At 37.4% G+C, this 19,763-nt stretch overlaps 1 protein-coding gene and 1 long non-coding RNA gene across 5 annotated transcripts in view; one reads left to right on the top strand and one right to left on the bottom strand.

Annotated features, from left to right (window-relative positions):
• Positions 1–17,120, top strand: part of ANKEF1 (ankyrin repeat and EF-hand domain containing 1) — a 465,781-nt gene extending 448,661 nt beyond the window's left edge. For 2 of the 4 annotated variants that reach the window (XM_060612079.3, XM_060612086.3), the window contains 8 exons: positions 3,617–3,816; positions 4,554–4,703; positions 5,767–5,890; positions 9,601–10,423; positions 12,187–12,413; positions 13,787–13,950; positions 15,830–15,964; positions 16,809–17,120. In XM_060612079.3, the coding sequence (XP_060468062.1) occupies positions 3,617–3,816; positions 4,554–4,703; positions 5,767–5,890; positions 9,601–10,423; positions 12,187–12,413; positions 13,787–13,950; positions 15,830–15,964; positions 16,809–16,967 (1,982 nt within the window). In that variant the 3' untranslated portion in view covers positions 16,968–17,120. Of the gene's footprint in view, positions 1–3,616; positions 3,831–4,553; positions 4,704–5,766; positions 5,891–9,600; positions 10,424–12,186; positions 12,414–13,786; positions 13,951–15,829; positions 15,965–16,808 lie in introns of those variants that run through there. The other 2 variants (XM_081795313.1, XM_081795314.1) reach the window with 2 other exon arrangements.
• On the bottom strand, positions 325–18,390 carry LOC132665282 (uncharacterized). Its single transcript, XR_009604053.2, has 2 exons — positions 18,322–18,390; positions 325–439 (listed from the first exon to the last, which is right to left on the bottom strand). It is a non-coding gene; the product is annotated as an uncharacterized LOC132665282 (long non-coding RNA).
• Positions 18,391–19,763: the final 1,373 nt, after the last annotated feature.

The raw sequence follows: 19,763 nt of genomic DNA, 5'->3' as shown, positions 1-19,763 counted from the left end.
ATTAAAACTGAACAAGTAAAATTAGAAACAGGGTTAAGTGAATACTTGTAGCAAATGCAATAGCCATATGGCTACTATCTAAGCTCATTCAAATTAATACTAAACTTGTCAAGGTTTTGGAAGATGAATGCATGAGAAAATAATCTGACAAATCACATAGGAAGAATTAAAGATAGAAAACAAAACTTGGGACCAGTACAAATCTTGTTGCACACATAACCTTGTTAGTACAGCCCCCTAGAGACTTGATTCTGTGTAACCCATGGTAGGCTTACTGCACTGAGTGAATGCCCTGTCTTCACCAGTTCAACACATCTAGCTCACCTTGCACATCCCTTAGTTGTCCTCTCACTTGTCAAACTGTTTTGCTTCTTGCATAGTCTTGGTCATTAACATCCTATTTTCCAGGGATTGATGTATGCCTCACTGGACATTGTTCCTAAAAGATAAGCAAACATTTAAGTGGTTAAAATACTTACTGGATCTTTAGAAGGATGTGGGACATACTCTAGGCTAAACTGTACTTTGAACAATTTTGCAGAATATGGAAAAGGTAAATCTCTAAGCCAAAACTCTTTCCTATGTCCTTGGGGATTAATTAGTGTCTGTCTATTCTGGAGAATGGAATACTGTCTTCCCTTTAAGGGTTAAGCTAGACTAGTTCCTTAGAGCCCCCATTCCATTGGTTCTCCCATTTATAGGAATGCATACCCAGTCCTACATGCAGTATGCAAATTTGACTGTCCACCATTTTTTTCCCTTTATTTCCACTTCAGTTTTAGAATTTGATTCATGTTCTTTGTGGCTTAAAGAGTCAGCCCAGATAGACTTTGACTGGGAGTTACGCATGCCATCATTATAAAATATCTATTTCATAAGTGCCTTAGGGCCTTTTGTAATGAATTCAGCCTCTGGTATTTCTAGATCACATTGCTGTTTATTGTTGTTTTGGTCCACTCTTGCCTCATATGACTTGTTGTATCTTTGATTTTCTATTTTCAACCATGTCCTTGACCATCTTTCTGTTTTAACTGTTCTGAGTAACCCTATTTTAGATGTGTCTGTTTACATGAAATATATTTAGATTTTGATTTTATATAAATTGTGATTTTTATTTAATGGTAGAATTTACCCAATTTATATTTATCTGGATGCCCCAAAGGTTTGGCCTCAGAACTGTCATTTATTTTATATTATGAAGTTATATTTAATATAAAATATATAAATAAATATGTATAAATGTATTTTCCTATATGGTCCCCATATATTCTTTTTCTTGTTGTGTGTATTATATTTTCTAAAGTTAATGGTCTGTTTTTAGTTCTTTTTTTTTTTTTTTTTGGTTGTTGGAATGGTAGTTTTATCTATTTTTATAACTTACTGATTTAAAAAAAAATTTTTAATGTTTATTTATTTTTGAGAGCAAGAGAGAGAGAGAGAGACAGAGCATGAGTGGGGAAGGGGCAGAGAAACAGGGAGACACAGAATCTGAAGCAAGCAAGCTCCAGGCTCTGAGCTGTCAGCACAGAGCCTGATGCGGGGCTCAAACCCGTGAACCACAAGATCATGACCTGATCCAAAGTCGGATGCTTAACCGACTGAGCCACCCAGGCGCCCCTATTATTTACTGATTTTTTTAAATTGAGGTATATTTGACATAAACATTATATTAGTTTCAGGTGTACACATAATTTGATGTTTGTATGGATTGCAAAATGATCACCACAGTAAATCTAGTTAACATCTGTCTTTTTTCTTGGGAAGAGAACTGATTTTTTTTTTTGTTTTCGGTTTTTTTTTCTTTTTAAGTTTAATTACTTATTTTGAGAGAGACAGAGAGCACAAGTGGCAGAGGGCCAGAGAGAGAATCTAAAGCAGGCTCTGCACTTTCAGCACAGAGCCCAATATGAACCTCAAACTTGTGAAGCCGAAACCCACAGTTGGATGCTTGTTTTTGGTTGTTTTAATGGCAAACTTGATAGCTTTACATATACTTAAAACTTTGTTTATTAAAGTAGCACTTTACATGGTATTCATTAATATTTTGCTATGAAAGAAGAGATTAGTACAATAACTTTTTGCATCCTTAAACTTACATGTCCATTGCTTTTATATGTGAACAACAGTTTGATAGGTACAAAACTCCTTACTTTCTTTCTCAGGTGATATTGTAGAGATACTTCAGTTATTTTCTAGCATGGACTATTACAGTAGCAAAATCTCAAGGCCAGACTGACTTTTGCTTTTTATAGATAGGATCTGAACTGTTTCCCAGATGCTCACAGGACACCTTCTCTACCTAGCTTTACATACGCATGCCTCATTGATTTTTCTTAATCCATTTTTCCTGAGACCCAAGTATGCTTTTTTAACCTTGAAATTCAGGTTTTCACTTCAAGAAAGTTTTTTTCTATTGTATCTCCATTTTTTTATGTTCCACTTGGTGTTTTATTATTGAACACCAATTACATACATGTTCACTCTCCTTTGCCTCTAGACCATTTCAACTCTTCCATCATCTGTGACATTCTCCTTAGTTCTTTTGTATTTTTCCTTCACATCCTGGATGATGGTTTTGCTTTCCTTTTTCCTGCTTCCAATTTGACTTCCCTTTCTTTGGTGGTTTTAGTTTCCTCTACCATTTCTTTCCTAACTTCAGCTGGCTTAATTTCATCTTTTCCTTCTATTTATCTTCTATTGTCCTAGCAGCCCTTCTTTTAAAGGTCTTGGCCTATCTTTGTACTTTTATTTTAGAAGAAAAAAGTTATATTTAGCTTCTTTGCTATCATAGAAATAGGTCAGTCAATAATTTTCACATGGTATAGTTTTCCTAGTATGTAGTTTTTGCCTAGCTTTTACTATCAGGTTTCTTTCTTTCAGTATCTTACACCCCCTCCCCCCAATAGGTCACATGCTAGTTTTTTATTTGCTTATTGTTCCTCTTTGAATGAAGCCTGTTTAGAATAAGGTCATTACAAAGTCAGTTTGGAGCCTGACTGTTGTTTGCCTAGATTACAATACCCCTGATCTGTAGTACATTTTTGACATGAATTATATTGAGGACCTATATGTCATAAGTTCTGGGTCGGGGGATTTAGCATTTTCCTTTATTCATTGGAACAAAACGATTTGCCAAAATGGTAGAGCCCCTTGTCATGTACTTTGTCTTCTCAGTGCTGCTATACTGACCGCTACACATGGCTGGTCTGCACATTTTATCATCCAGTACCACCTCCTTTGTCACTCTGCAGTTTCAGAGGGGACACAGCAACCCACCAACCAGCACCCACAGTCCTGCATGTGGGGTATAGGCTGCAAGAACCCATGGTTGACAAGGGCTCACATATCAGCACTCTGATTCTTCCCCTGAACCAGGTCCAATCGCATTTGGTCGTAACTGTTTTCTGATTCTATCAAAGGTTGACTTTCTTCTTTTGTTTCTCGGTCTTGGTATTTCAGTTGGTTACAGAAGGAAAAAGCAAGGCAACTATGCCTTTGCTCCACCACCTTCAGCTAGCCAATTATGGATTTCAAAATTGTTATCTTTTCCTTGCTATCTGGTTCAAATATATGGAGACTTAATTAAATACTCTCTGGGGATTCTATTTTTCTACAGGTGTTTTGTTTTACTGCATTTTGCCTACTAAGCGGCATTATCGCTGTGCATTGATTGCCCTGGACCATGGTGCAGATGTCAACAACTCTTCCTGTGAAGGAAAGCCAATATTCCTTAGAGCGTGTGAAGAAGCACATGATGTTAAAGATATGTGCCTGACCTTTTTGGAAAAAGGAGCCAATCCAAATGCCATCAACTCAGTATGACTATTCCTGTGATTCCTTTTTTTTAAAATTATAGACGCTCAGTAGTGTAATTTTCACATTTAATTATGGTAAAATTATCCTGTTAGCTTATAGACTATTCATTTCTATTCACAGTGTTTTAAGATGATAGATTTTCATTATCTTTATATTGCCATGATTCCACAGTCTATTTCCTACTTACGTTTGGAAAATTCGTATTTATTATGCATAATAGTAAAAGATCATTAGAGAAAAATAGAAAAGATACCACTGATGCCTAATAAAAATGTATCTTTTTGGAAAGAAAATATGTAGTCCTGCTGTTTCCCGTATCTATCTTGCCCCCTTTCCTTGTTTGGCCAATTTTATTGAGTTTTCTTATTGTTTAATAGTCATTTCCAGATGATAAAAAAATCAATTTTTTTCCTCATTAGAAAACACCTATAACCCAATTTTAGCATATACTTTACCCTCTTTCCCCCCCTTTTGCTCTACTTTCTTTACAAAAAAATGCATTTTATAGCCTGATTTCTCACAGGGACATCTGGTGTGACCTTGACTCTGATATTCAAATGCTTCTACATGGACCAGCTGGCTTCATTTTTCCTATTTGTTACATGAAACCAATAAAAATACAGAGAACTAAACATGTCAGTGTGAATCTAAGGCCAAATGGATTTAGACCATATTTATACGAAATAAGTGATTTAAGATAACAAGCATAACCGGCATTTGATCTGTTTCTCATCCAGTCCACAGGTCGAACGGCTTTAATGGAAGCGTCAAGAGAAGGAGTGCTAGAGCTAGTCCAAGGGATATTGGAAAGAGGAGGTGAAGTGAATGCCTTTGACAATGAGAGACATCATGCTGCACATTTTGCTGCCAAAGGAGGCTTTTTTGATGTAATAATCTGCCCTTTGCTTTAAAATCTGTTGCTCACACCTTTTCACAAATTGTTTTAATATCATGTAGGTTACACTAAGAATGTTTTCGAAGTTACCGTCTTGATTTCCCTAGATAATTCTAAAATTATATTTCAGATCAAATGTTTTTTTAAAAACTTTCTAGCCCTTCAGTTTTATCTGCTTGCTAAGTTTATTCATTAATAATGAATGTTTTTTCTGTATTCTTAAGTATGACAAATAAGCAAATAAAATAAATAATGTTTTTCTGTATTCTTAACTATGACAAATTAAAAGTTTTGCCAATCAGGACTTTTTTATTTTATGCCTCCATTACATATCAGAATCTTCAAAATATGGCTTGACCAAACTGTGGGAGAACAATGCCAACAAACTCTTATCTCCCTGAGTTTTTGTGTGCATCTAATGACTCACCTAAATTTTAAACTCTTAAGTATCCTGGTTATCTGGACATACCAGTAAAGGATATCTCATAGGTACAATGACACTGCAGAAACGAAATAGGAACCAATGCTATCCTATTTTTTTTTTTTAATTCTGAATTACGTCTAACCTTTCTTTACTCAATTTTCTGAGTTTTTACATAGCTATCTTTGTTTCTGTCATTGAGTCTTGTCCCCACAATAAAAATATACATCACAATAGAAGTCACATTTGGTAAAGACTTTGCTTCCCTGATAATGTTTTCTATGGGCTGATGCTTTCTAGAATTACTAGAATTCACCAAGATAGCATGCCCTAGATGAGTATCGAATTTTCTAAACTCTTGGTCAAAGCTATTTGATAGAATTGTCAGCAATGGTGAAAAAGTTGTATATCTGTGATGTATAATACAATAGCCACATGTGGATTTGAGCATTTGAAATACGGCTAGTGAAACTAAGGAACTGGATTTTTTTTAATGGTTTTCTATTTAATTCGATTTAATTTTAAATAGCCACATGTAGCATAAGTAACTATTAGATAACAAGTTGGGGTGTCAGTCTTCATGCAATAAATGTATGTTCCTATTCCTCTACTATATCCACTGTTTATTTTGCAGATATTGAAGCTGCTTTTTGCTTACAAGGGAGACATGGGGCTGATTGCATTGAATGGGAACACACCACTTCATTATGCTGCCATGGGCGGTTTTGCAGATTGCTGCAAATATATAGCTCAGCGAGGTAAAAGTGTCTAGCAATTTTATGTTTAAAGCAGTTATGATTTACCCATGTTGCAGATGAGCAGACAGTTTGGGCCTGCCACTTGTCAGTTGCGTATCTTTTTCAATAACCCATCCACAGTTATATATGTAGAAAGAAAATTGAAAATTTTTTCTTACTCTACCTTCTGTGAAATCATGAATCAGGTCTTAAAGTGATGAAAACTCATTTTCTGAAATGTTTTTAGGTTGTCATTAAAAATCTAAAGAGGATTGTTCATATGTCGGCTAATTATTAAAATGCTTATAGTTTTTAAAGTCCTTTTAAAAATGTCCACCAATCTGAAGGACGAACACTGAAAAACTATGTCTTTTAGTCTGCATTCTTAATTATTTCATTAAAAAATTGTTCAATTGTGTCAAGGATAACTTTCCTAAATCATTTGAAATTATAGGGGAAATATTTTAGGGAGAAAGATAAAATGAAAATTTTCATGGAAAATTTGAAATTTATTTTTGGTTTACCTTTAGCTTCTAGGTACCTATTAATTTAGGAATATAAACTATGCATGTATAGCTTAATGTAGTCCTTAAAATGGGAATATTAGCCAATTAAGTTTAAAGATCTGGATCCATTTGGTGTCAATTACATGCTAACTTAAAGTACATTAAAAGTTTTTAACTTTGTGAAAAGTGGAACTGCATTCTGCTGAACGTTGTAGTAATGGGTTTGGTTTTTTGCTTTTTTTTCCCCCCAGTTTGAGTAATAGGCAAAAACTTAAAGCCCTATGACTCTAGAATACAGCAGAGAAAGTACTTTTGCTTTTCTGTCCTCTACACAGACAGAGAATCTCAGGAGTCCCTGAGACATAGAGATCCTAAATTGTAACCACTAACATAGATAAACTAATGTGCTTGCGTAACTAATAGTGCAATAACGAATTCATGTTTACTTTTTATGAACTTATACAAACTCCTACTCTTCCCCCATCATCCCCCAATAAACATTTTTAACAAATAAAGAAAGGAACGTGTATCAAATGCAACTTTTGCCCCAAAAATGGTCTCATCAGTCTTGTTTGCACATTTGTCACTATTAGCAGTTTATTCTGACATTTCATTTTTTTTCTTTTTCAAATGTCTATGTATTTTGAGAGAGAGAGTGTGTGCACATACACATAGGGAAGGGCAGAGTGAGAGGAAGAGAGAGAATCCCAAGCAGGCTCCACTCTGTCAACACAGAGCCCAGTGCAAGGCTCAACTTCACAAACCATGAGATCATGAGCTGAGCCGAAATCAAGAGTTGGACACTTAACCAACTGAGTCACCCAGGCGCTCCTGATATTGCATTTTTAACATAATTTATTTCTAAAAACAAAAGAGCTACCCAGATTAAGACAATTCTTCAACTTTAACATGTTAACTGCTTTCTTATTAGGATAAACATCACCAGGCACATTCTCTATCATCTATATACTCCTGGGAGAAAGTCACAGAAAGCAAATTGAGAAGCACATTTGGCTGGAGCGTAGGCCACGCCAAAGGCCTTGCCCAATGACACAGAAAGGTTTCATCTTCCTGGCAGAATCATGAGACTAGGCCATGTTTTCTTCTTTTTTAAGATTTATTTTTTTTTTGAGAAAGAGAGAGAGCACAAGTGGGGAAGGGGCAGAGAGAGAAGGGGACAGAGGATCCGAAGCAGTCTCTGCACTGACAGGCTTGACAGCAGTGAGCCCGATGTAGGGCTCGAACATACAAGCCATGAAATCACGACCTGGGCCAAAGTCGGATGCTCAACCGACTGAGCCACCCAGGTGCCCCTAAACCGTGTTTCTAAAACAAGTGGCTGAAAGCATTCTAAGTTCTCTTGCATGTTTGGAGGTACAACCACTTCACTAGATCCTATGTGGGTGACCTAATTCCATAGTATAAGTGTTACCAACTACATGTTCACCTTTTGAATCTTCGATCTAAGGCAATCAGAGCAACAACAAACCATGCATTAACAATTAAATGCTCTTTTCTGAGTTAACTCCCTGGGTTTAGTGTCTTCTATACTTAAATGTGAAGGCTGGACTGTTTCCCACATTAAACCATCTTCTTCCTGTTGCTAGAGCAATTTACAAGTCCCGGTAAGCAGTGTGAGTGTCATATCCAAGGGCAGAAGCAGGGAGCTGGGAACAGTTCTAGGGAAGCACCCCAGGAGAGTTCTCTTTCTCATGGGCCTTTGGCTTGTCAGCCCACACTAACTGTAAGTTGAGTACCTTCGACCACAGATCATAAGTCACAAAGGGAATGAATGGATCTGTATTTACTAATTATAAGGGAGGAGATAAAAAGTCCCAAGGCCAGAGGAGAAAAAAACGCCTTCAGATCTTTAAGCTGGGATGTTGGAAACTTTTATCCACATAAAGGTTTCTAACTAGGAGGAAACTGGGAGCATAAGAAGGCAAGATCAAACAGCTTTAAGATCCTTTGATCCTTAGGGGTGAATATAGAAGCAGTGGCTTGGGAGATGGTAGATAAACCCCTCGACACCTTGAAGAAGCGAAAAAGCTAAATAAAAACAGCATTCTTGAAGTTGCTATGGAATTATACTGTCGAGACCAGCCTCAGGCCCCCTTTTCGATAAGTCACTGTTTAATATAGAAATTTTAGAATCCTTATTCTCATAATACTCTTTTTGAGTTTTTCTATCACTACTAAAATTATCAGTCTTAGTATAAAATGTTCAGTTTGACAATACCAAAGGAAGTAGCAATCTTCAAAAGCACTGGTGACTAATTTTCTTTTTGACAAGGAATACAACTATGAAGTATTGGCAGGGCATGCTTTATTTCTGCACGCAGCCACCTGTACATTTTCATTGCTAGACATACTGATTGGGGAGCAATCTTCTTTGATTATGTGATGTTGGCAAAGCAACAGGAGAGGCTTCTTCTGGATGCAAAACACTAGAAAGAGCTTCTTCATTGTCTGACTTATTTATATACATAACGGATTTTTAATGTCTCAAGACACTTACTATAGACAGCACAACCTTCCTAGTGGCACTAAGCCGACTCTCCAATGTACCCGGAGAAGTTTATTTATTTGGGGAATACCTACGTGTAATGTTGGTGTCATCATTTTAAGGAAGGGACCAAGAAGGAAAATGAATTTCAGTGTCTGATTAGCACAAATGTAATACTGGAAGTCTTTCAGATTCGATGAACAAATTGGTTTTTCCTGGGTTAGGTTGTTCACATGACCTTATCACAAAACAGCAGATCAATAGAAATTAAATGGATTCCGTGGGGAATACAGTTTAAGATCGTACACAGGTTTGCAGTCATAATCATTCAAAAAGAAGCAGGTGCAGCATTCTGAGTTCCTAATGGCCCAGTAAGCTATCTGAACCCAGCTTCTTTCTATATTCAAATATTACCCTCACTCTTTTCTTTTTTTAGTAGCAGGTCTACTTAGCAAGTATGCCAAAATGATATTTGTTTCATATATCTATAGGGATCAATGTCCTAATTCTTTAGGGGCAGAGAATATAAATTGGAAACATATTTCAGAATACACCAAAGTGAAGCTCACAGAAAAAAAAATCACAGTTTAATTTGGTAATTATAGGGGATAAATTTTTGACTAATAGATCAAAATTAAGAAAAGGGTTTGATGAATGTCATTCGCAGAGCCATGCAGATGCCTGGGCAATATTCATAATAATGATGCTTCATGTTCTAGGATGTGACCTGAAATGGAAGAACTTAGATCATAAAACACCCAGAGCTGTGGCCAAAGAAGGCGGTTTCAAAGCAGCAAACAAAGAAATACGGCGGGCAGAGAGAACTGCTAATAAACTGGCACGGCCAGGAGCCAAAAATCCGAATCCACTCTGGGCCCTTAGACTACATGACTGGTCGCTAGAACATGAGACTTTCCTTCGGGAAGCCTTTTCATTTGTGGACAGAGGTGATGGGACAGTCAGCAAGGAGGACTTCGTGTTGACATTGGAGGAGAGGCAAGATTTTGTGACCTCGGAACAGCTGGCTATGGTAGCTCAATATCATGAAAAATTACGGGGAGGTGGGGTCAATATTAATGATTTCTTTAAAGGAACCAGATACTTAAGCAAGTCTTATGTCTTGGGATCATATGGGCCCAAGAAAAAGAAAAAAGGGATGGCCAAAAAGGTAAAGAAAGGCAAGTTTGTTTTACCCCTCCCAATCTGCATCATCCCTGACCATGTATTTCCCCAACGGAGTGATGGCGGGCCACCCTATTACATGATTGAAACCTACAAGAATATAACTGATTGCAATCGGTTTAACCGAGACCATCCACCAGAACATCCCATTCAGGATGACTCTGCTTGGTACATTGATGATCCAGGGAAGGTATTTTCAAATATTAATTTCGTCACCAAGGCAGGAGACCTGGATTCTCTGAAAAAGGCATTTGAATCAGGAATACCTGTGGATATGAAGGATAATTATTACAAAACACCACTAATGACTGCATGTGCCAGTGGAAACATGGATGCTGTCAAGTTTCTTCTTGAAAAAGGGTGGGTTTTCTTTCTTGAGTGAGGTTTAAATTTCATGGGTCTTTATATTCAACTCCAGAATTTTAGGGCAAAGAAAGAGCTTCATTTCTGAAATCTAGATTAGAGGTAGACCTTGCATGGGAAAGTTGGCTAATGGGAACCTGGGAATGTGGGTACACACAGATAGCTTGCCAATAACAACTACGCACAAAGTTGCTTTACTAGAGAGCTTTACCTACTAGGTCACTTTTAATTTTATTTTAAATTACCAAGATAATTTTTAAAATGTATTTATTGTTGAGAGAGAGAGAATGCACTTGCCTGTGAGTGGGGGGAGGGGCCGAAAGAGATGGGGAGAGAGAATCCCAAGCAGGCTCTGCACTGTCAGCACAGAGCCGGTTGAGGGGCTCAAACTCACAAACCTAGATCATGACCTGAGCAGAGATGACCTGAGCAGAAATAAGAGTCAGGCACTTAAACTGACTCAGCCACCCAGGTGCCCCAAGAATTTTATTGTAGGAGAAACATAACATGATCTACCCTCTTAACAAATTATAAGTGTATAATACAATATTAACTATAATCACACTATTGTATGGTAGATCTCTAGAACTTATTCATTTTACATGTTGCTTTTTAATCTGTCTCTTGTGTATATGTTGGGGGGGGGGGTGGTCCTAACAAATTTAAACAAGTGGTACAATGGCCATGATGACATGTCCCTTCTCTCCTCCAGAACCTCCTTGGTTCATTTGTAAATATCTTTAAAATATCAAAGCATCACATTTTTATTTAACTTTGTAATCTAAAGCAACTTCTCATGTTTAATTCCTTCTTGTACCATAGCTGAATAGCCTGGGGTAAGTTTCTTAACTTTTTTGTGCCTCCATATCCTCATTTTTATAATGGGGCTCTAATAGGACTCAGCTCACAGATTTTCAAGATCAAATCATTTAAAATATGTAAATCACTTATTAGCAAAGCAATTGCATATTTGATAAAAGTTGTTATTATTATTACTATAAGGGTGAAGGTCAAAGAAGTATTCAAATTTGTGTATTATCTAGAGGGAGTATAAAGCAATTAATGAGAATTTGAACTTTTGGACAGTGAATTTTTCTTGAAATTTTTTTAGTATTTATTTTTGAGAGAGAGAGAGAGACAACGTGAGCGGGGGAGGGGCAGAGAGAGAGGGAGACACAGAATCCAAAGTGGGCTCCAGACTCTGAGCTGTCAGCACAGAGCCCGATGCGGGGCTTGAACTCACAAACCGTGAGATCATGACCTGAGCCGAAGCCGTAAGCCTAACTGACTGAGCCACCCAGGCGCCCCAACAGTGAATTTTTTTTAAAAAGAACTGACATTTAAAATACTACACTTAGATGCTTAGAATTTTAATAATGAAGGTGCATTTAAAAATCTATAACACTCAGAGAAAGTAGACTCAAAGTGAAATAACATGACTTTTATATTTCCTATCAGTTTTTACCTTCATTGGATCCAGTTATATAATTTTCCCTAATTTTAACCTTTGCAAAATGTGTAACCCCTGGGATCTAAGTGCCTTTAAAAACTAAACAAAATATGTATTTATGCAAAGAAAATTAAGACTGTCAGATAATGCAGAGCACAAGTCAAGAAAAATTATGGCACAGAGTTTAACTTTACTCAGAGCTTCCCTCGTTTATAGCTGGACAACTGTATGAAATCTGGCTTTGCACGTTCGGCCTCCAATGCTTGGAACAACCCATATATTTAGCTTGTGCATCTGTCTTATTTTATAGGGCTAACGTTAATGCAACAGATAATTTCCTGTGGACTCCGCTTCATTTTGCATGCCACACAGGCCAGCAAGATATTGTTGAGCTTCTTGTAAAATCTGGAGCTGTGATAGACGCAGTCTCCATCAACAACACCACTCCTTTAACTAGAGCTATTGAGAGCTGCAGACTGGATACTGTAAAATACCTACTTGATATCGGTGCTAAATTCCAAATGGAAAATAGAAAAGGTATGTGTTCATATCATTGATACAGTTACAGTCAGAAAAGGAGAATTTAGATTCCAAACCTCTTCTGATTCTATTCTTGTAGGACCACATTTCCCTGTGAGAGTTACTACTGCAAACGCAAACCTAAGTTGAATGTTACACAAGTTGGTTTTCTATGGAGTGCCTCTCAATCACTGGTGTGAAAGGATCAGTGCTTTATGTTTGCAATCTGTCATGGACGGATACTTTTGTAAAGTACAAGAAAAAGTGACTTCCTAGAAAATGAGATGAGAAAAAACATGAAATACAAGGGTTTTTGTAATCACTAGATTAAAATGACAGAAAATTCTTCTATCAAATCTATCTAAAAATTTCTAAATGCCCACTCTTTTTTTTTTATGTTTATTCATTTTTGAGAGTGTTGTGCTGACAGCAGAGAGCCTGATGTGGGGCTTGAACTCACGAACCATGAGATGATGACCTGAGCTGAAGTTGGGCACTTAACTGACTGAGCCACCCAGGCACCCCTCTAATTACCCACTCTTAATTTCTGTGGTTATTTCACTATAGTCCTATAAGCATTAGTTTGTGGGCTTGCACCAATGTTCAGAGTTTTCACACTGTTACAACTGTCAATTCCTAGTAAATGACATAGTTTAAAGACTATAGAATGTGGATTCTTTCCAAAGCTGAACAAATTCCTGAATTTGAGGTTCTCTCTAGGACATAAATGGGAGGCCTAGCTTATATCACACCTGAAGAATAAATAAAAATTTGAATAACTATTTGACCTTATTGCTTGGAGGTATCATTTTCTTATAGTGGAGGCTGTTGCTTCCTTTTGATCTGAGAGAGCATTAATATTTCTGGCTGCTTCAGGCTTCCTCTGAGTCACTGGTAGTATTGTTTTAGGTCTGCCTGAGGATATTACAGGTGTCATAATACCCAGCCATGTGCACAGCACACTGTGACACCAGCTTCCTCAGGCCTTTTTGAATATACCTCCTTATATCATGGAAAGGGGAGAATAATGTAAAATTATCACACAAAAGGAAATGTACGCAATGTGGGAAGAGAACCATCAATCAAATATTCACATGTAAATATCCTGCCAGTATTTCCTATCAACTTTTTAAGAAACACGCTTAAAAAAAACAAAAACAAAACCAAAAACAAGAAAAGGTTGTGTTGCCAGTAAATGGCACTTTAAATTATGAGATCTTAGAGCTGGGTCCAGCTTAGAGAATATCTGATCTAGCTTTGTGACCCTACATATAACCATTTGCTTTACTAATCACCTTTACTACTGTATGCTAAGGGCTGATGTGCTGAGGTTTTCTACCTGGCTTATTATCAATCTGTTTATTGTTATTCTGAATTTATGTCTTGAACAGGGCACACTGCCATGGATATCGCAAAGGCGTATGCTGACTATAGAATAATTAGTTTGATTCAAGAAAAGCTGGATAGCTTGCCAAAACCAGAAGAAAATCAAAAATTGAAAGGCAAGCCACCTCCTAAAATGAAGACTGAAGGCCCTGAAATTAAGAAAGAGGAGGTAAGAAAAGCAATGGACTACCCATTAGTAACTAGAACCTGTTAAAAACTTGTTGGGGGTTAGGGCAGTGTCATTATGTACATGTGGTTATACAGCATGGGCAAAATAATATACAACCCATATTGTCAGCACTATTATGCAGTACTTTTAAAGAAATAGCTAGCAAAGAAATTCCTAGTATGGAAAAGTCTAAAAAGTGCTCATTGCAAATAAAATCCATGTAAAAACCAAGATGGTTCAGCCAAACACAATTAGAATGTTGAAAAAAGAATTGGCATTGGATATGTATATATTTGGTTCTGAGTTATACAGATTTGATGAGACACCCTAGACAGGGAAGTAGGGTGAGAAGAATGAAGCAAAGCATGTTTTTCCTTCATTATGGTATCATAATTTTTCATTACACATCTTACCTTCCTTCTAAGGAATTTTATTTTTTTAATGGTTGTTTTTGAGAGAGAGAGAGAGAGAGCGAGCACAGGGGAGGGAGAGAGACAGGGAGACAGAGAATCTCAAGCAGTCTCTGTGCTGTCAGCACAGAACCCAATGTGGGGCTCAAACTTATGAACCATGAGATCATGACTTAAGTTGAAATCAAGAGTCAGACGCTTAACTGACTGAGCCACCCAGGCACCCACTAAGGGATTCTAATGACTACCAATGAACCCTGGGATATGGGGCCACTTGTGACTTGGATATCCTGCAGAATGACTCTAGAAGTTTTAAAAGTGTCAAGTGACTGTTCCCGGTAATCTGGAGTGATGTGGGTGCCTCTAAACTACCAGCAGAAGTTTAAGGTTTTTGCCCATAGAGATTACTGAGAGATCAAGACTTTGTCATTAGCAGCGAAGCCCAAGTGCATTTCTTTTTTCTTTTTGTATGAAGTTTATTGTCAAATTGGTTTGCATACAACACCCAGTGCTCATCCCAACAGGTGCCCTCCTCAATACACCTCACCCATCCTCCCCTCCCTCCCACCCCCCATAAAACCCTCAGTTTGTTCTCAGTTTTTAAGAGTCTCTTATATTTTGGCTCCCTCCCTCTCTAACTTTTTTTTTCCTTCCCCTCCCGCATGGTCTGCTGTTAAGTTTCTCAGGATCCACATAAGAGTGAAAACATATGGTATCTGTCTTTCTCTGTATGACTTATTTCACTCAGCATAACACTCTCCAGTTCCATCCACATTGCCACAAAAGGCCATATTTCATTCTCATTGCCACGTAGTATTCCATTGTGTATATAAACCACAATTTCTTTATCCATTCATCAGTTGAAGTGCATTTCTAAGTAGGCTAGAAGCTTCTTTTAGGGAAGCAGGAGGAATCCCTGGTGATCCTTGGCAAACATAGGTCAGGGATGAAATTCAAAAAGGAAAAGCTCTAATATTGGAATTGGAAATTGGAAAGGGTTGGAGAAATGTAAGGTGGTAGGAAGTGGAGAGGGTGAAGGGATTATAACAAACATCGAGGACAATCAACAGTAAGAAGTAATAAACATGGAGGGGACGAGAGTAAGAATGGCCAGAGGTGAAGGATGATCAATCAGCTAAGCTTCTACTACATACATCATTATCATTTTAGTAGGATAATTTAATTTTTCTAGTTAATCAGTGACCATAGATAAATAATGGGTATCTTGAAGACTTAAATGCTCTGTTACCAATACTACTAATAAAGTAGAGTTAAACAAAGCAAACTAGTTATCTTACCCCATCCAAAGTTATAATATTCTATTTCATTTCAAATTATAATTTATATAGTAACATTTTTATTTTTACTTGGCTTCAGAGCAAGATACAGAACAACAAATAATATAAAAAAAAGTGTAATATAGGTTTTTGCAATTGATAGGGTTGGTTTTTCTTTTGTCTCATTTCCAGGAACCACTTTCATCAGTTTATGTACCAGCCATATCAGAGGAAAAGAAAGTCCATAAGGATAATGTGGTTTATCTCAATTCATTGATTACCAGTGGTTATACCAAGAAAGTGGATATTACATTTATTCCACGGAGGGTAAGTACTTTGGAAAGATCTTCATAACATGCTGTAAACTCATATCATTTTCTAAGTACATTTCATGCAGAGCACCCAAACAAATGGCCAAAGATTATCTTTCACAGTTATGATATGAAGGTATCCTTTTGCCAATTCCTGCTGCTTCAACTCAGTAAGTTCACCTTCTTTAGCTTCCAATATCTGGTTTCCTCTATTACTATTTCTATATTAACATTTTAGTTGTCCTTGAAAACCTAAAGTATTCTTTGGTCAATGCCATTCCCTGTCCTCATTTGGTCACAAGTTCAATAGACACATTTTCTTGGTGCTTCTCAGACCCCAGTACTCTTACTACCATCTCACTTGGGAGTTTCATACTAAGCAACACTGGATTTATTCAGTAGCTTCCTAAATATCCACAATTAAAGAGGTGGAGACATCTTTGGAGAACAAGAGTGGTCTTGCCAATCCCCATCAAGCCATGCTGAATAAGAGACCACCAGCCCCCTCTGCCTTCTACTATGAAAATAATTTTCTTATGACTTCCCCATAAGACATAAAGGTAACAAACCCAAATGATCTTCTAATTCCATCTCTTCCTTGTTTTGACATCCCAAAAATGAACAGCAGAGGATCATCAGAGGTAACTGAAAAGCATTTCAGGTGTCCAAACAGTCACCATCAGAATTAGCGATGCCCATGTAACTCCTCTTCCTCATGTAAGAGGAACACATAAGCTAAAATAGATTTAGAAGTAAATTTGATAGTTTTAAGTTAATCATACTGGACACTGTGTGGATACTGACATATTTGGCTGGCTTTTGTATTCATGCCTGCTCTGGTTACGGTTGTTTGTTTTAAGATCTGGAGTCCTGAAGCCACAACAGCAGAGCTGATCAGGAAAAGGGAGCTGCGGCGGGAGAGGTTCACTTATGAGGTAGACTTTGAGGACTTCATGATGCCCTTTCAGAAGAACATCACAGAGAAAGCTCAAGCCTTGGAAGCTGCCTTCAAGACCTAGATCATAGCAGTTGCTTCTTGGGGTCAACATTTCAAGGCCCAGGGAGAAAGTCGGTATTTCCATCAAAGTCAAAGCAATCCACAAATTAAGAATTTGTAACCAAATAATTGTTTTTGCTATAACAGCTATAAATATTCAGAGCTATCTAGAGAAGGTGTATTTTATTTTGCAATGAATTACATGTCTTTCTGGATAAACCCCTTAATCTTCTTTAAGGATGTAGTAGAATAAATGGCATTTTGGTTATAAATATAACATTATTGTCAAAAAATTTACAAAATGTACACCCATTATGTTTGCTAAATATATAATTCCAGTGGAAATTGATGAAAACAATTTAATAGTATGGAAGAGAAGTAGTTCTAACCTGTTAAGGAAGGAGTTTGTTTCCTACACACCATCGTACGTGGTATATATTAGATACCTGGGTCAAATAAGCTTTGGCACTTATAGCAGACACTGTCAGCACTCCATCCCTTTCTCCTTGATTGAAGCAGGCCTAATATTCAGATGCTGGAAGGCGGACTCTGACACTTAAATTTGTAGAGTAGGGCCCAAATACACGAGAACAAGAGCCTCCGAGAAGCAGCTCTCAACCAGCAAGTGAACAGATGCAGTGTATTAACACCCCTGCTCCCTCACCACTCTGGTTGGAATGTTTGGAAGTGAGCATTCCTATTGACTGCTCAAGTTCCCCCAAGAGGTTAAGATCTATTGCCAGCAGTGGTAATTTGATAACACACCCTTCATTGGCAGCCTTCCCTTCCCTGTCCTCCCACATTTCTCCCATACCTTCAGATCTTTGTCAAGGTCACCTCTGAAATATGTACACCTAAACCCTTGTCTCAAGGTTGCTTCTGGAAGGACCCAAACTAAGATAACAACTATAGTATTAGTTATGATTCTGAGTCCCCCTAGCAAAAACTTTAAAAGTGCATTCCCTTATCTTCTGTTTACTACAAAATAAACATTTCCCCAGCAAGGAGTATGTGCCCCCAGGGTCCTGTGCAATTGAGAAACAGTTCAACTAGTATTCATACAATAGTTGAAACTTGGAGCAAAATTTCCAGATGCCAAAAAAACATACATATGATAAAGAAGGACTAGGTATCGCATGTGATTTTTTTTTCTCAAGGCATGGGCAGGGTGGGCAAGGGAGAAGTGGGGAATTTAAGAGATCTACCAAGAATACTTACAAGTGGGATTTGAGCCAGAAGATGATACTTGGAAAAGGATTCTACCAGAGAGATAGAACCAGTAGTATAGATAGGTGATAGATGATAATAATGGATGGATGGATGGATAGATAGATAGATAGATAGAGAAAGGGATGTATTGCAAGGAGCTGACTTACATGACTATGGGGGCTGGCAGGCAGGTCATCAGGAAGTCCAGGCTGGAAACTCTTGGGTGAGAGCTATCCATACAGTTCACAAGTGGAATTTCTTCTTCAGGGAAACCTCAGTTCTGTTCTTTCAACTGAAAGGATTGGGCCCACCTAGATGATGGAGGATAATCTCCTTTATATAAAGCCAACTAATTGTAGATGTTAATTGCACCCACACCTACACCTATACCTTTACAGCAACACCTACAATTAATGTTTGACTGAGTAACTGGGTACTATAATCTAGCCTAGCCAAATTGGGACATAAAACTGGCCATCACTAGAGGTGTACTACTGAGTAAAAAGCTGTGGGTTAATTTCACCCACACCAGGAAATGCAGTGAGTGCTGGGCAGAAGCTCCAAAAACATCCACAAAAGCCCCACTGACAAAAAGAGTCCACTTTAGGATCTGCCTTACCAAAGGCTACCAACTCCAGATTACAACTCGGTCAGCCATATACAATGAAGGCCCTTTGCTTTATCCCCTCCCTCACTTTCTATCTGTGAAGATAGGAAGCTGGATGAGTGAGCAAGTAGCTAACCAGGCCCACTTTCCCCTGAGGCAGGCTTGAGCTGGAATTCCTTACAAGATTTGTGTTAGGGAGCCTGGACATTTGCTCTTAGAACTAAATTTTGTTTGTTCATGAGGTTTTTCGTGTGTCTATTTTTAATAATTTTAAAGTTTTGAGTTAATGTCTAATTTACAGAAAAGTTACAAGAATTTTACAAAGAATCCCTATATATTCTTTGCCCAGATTACCCACATGTTAACCACATGGCTTCTTTCTCCTTCTCTCTCCATATATATGTGTGTGTGTGTGCACGTGCATGTGTGTGTGTATGTAATTATTTTTTCCTGGACTATTTGAGTGTCTGTTGAAGACATAATATCCCTTACCCTTAAATACTTCAGTATGTATCTCCAAAAAACAAAACATTCTTTTATGTAATCATATTATACCTGTCAAAATTAGGAATTTAATATTTGAATTAACTAGTCATGTCTACAGACCTTATTCAGATTTTGCTATTTGTCCCAATAATATCCTTTATACCAAAAGAAAATCCCAGATCACAAGTTGTGTTTTGTTGTCCCAACTCTGTCATCTCTTTTGTTTAAAAAAGTTCCTCAATCTTCATTTTTTCTTTATGACATTGATATATTAGAAGAATACATGCCAGTTATTTTGAAAATGCCCTTCAATTTTGAGGTCTTCTATTTCCTCAGGATAGATTCAAGTGACACGTGCTAGGCAGGAATACCACAGATGTGATATTGTACCCTTCTCAGTACATCATATCAGGAGGTATGTGATGTTGACATGTGATGTAAACTTTGTGAATGTTAATCTCTTGGTTAAAGTGGTATCTATCCAGTATCTCTACTGTAATTATTTTTTCCTTTGTA

This window comes from Panthera onca, chromosome A3 (genome assembly GCF_046562875.1).
Source record: "Panthera onca isolate mPanOnc1 chromosome A3, mPanOnc1 haplotype 2, whole genome shotgun sequence".
NCBI classification, from domain to species: domain Eukaryota; kingdom Metazoa; phylum Chordata; class Mammalia; order Carnivora; family Felidae; genus Panthera; species Panthera onca.
Note: the sequence above shows the minus strand (reverse complement) of the source record. Positions and strands in the feature narration are given on the sequence as shown.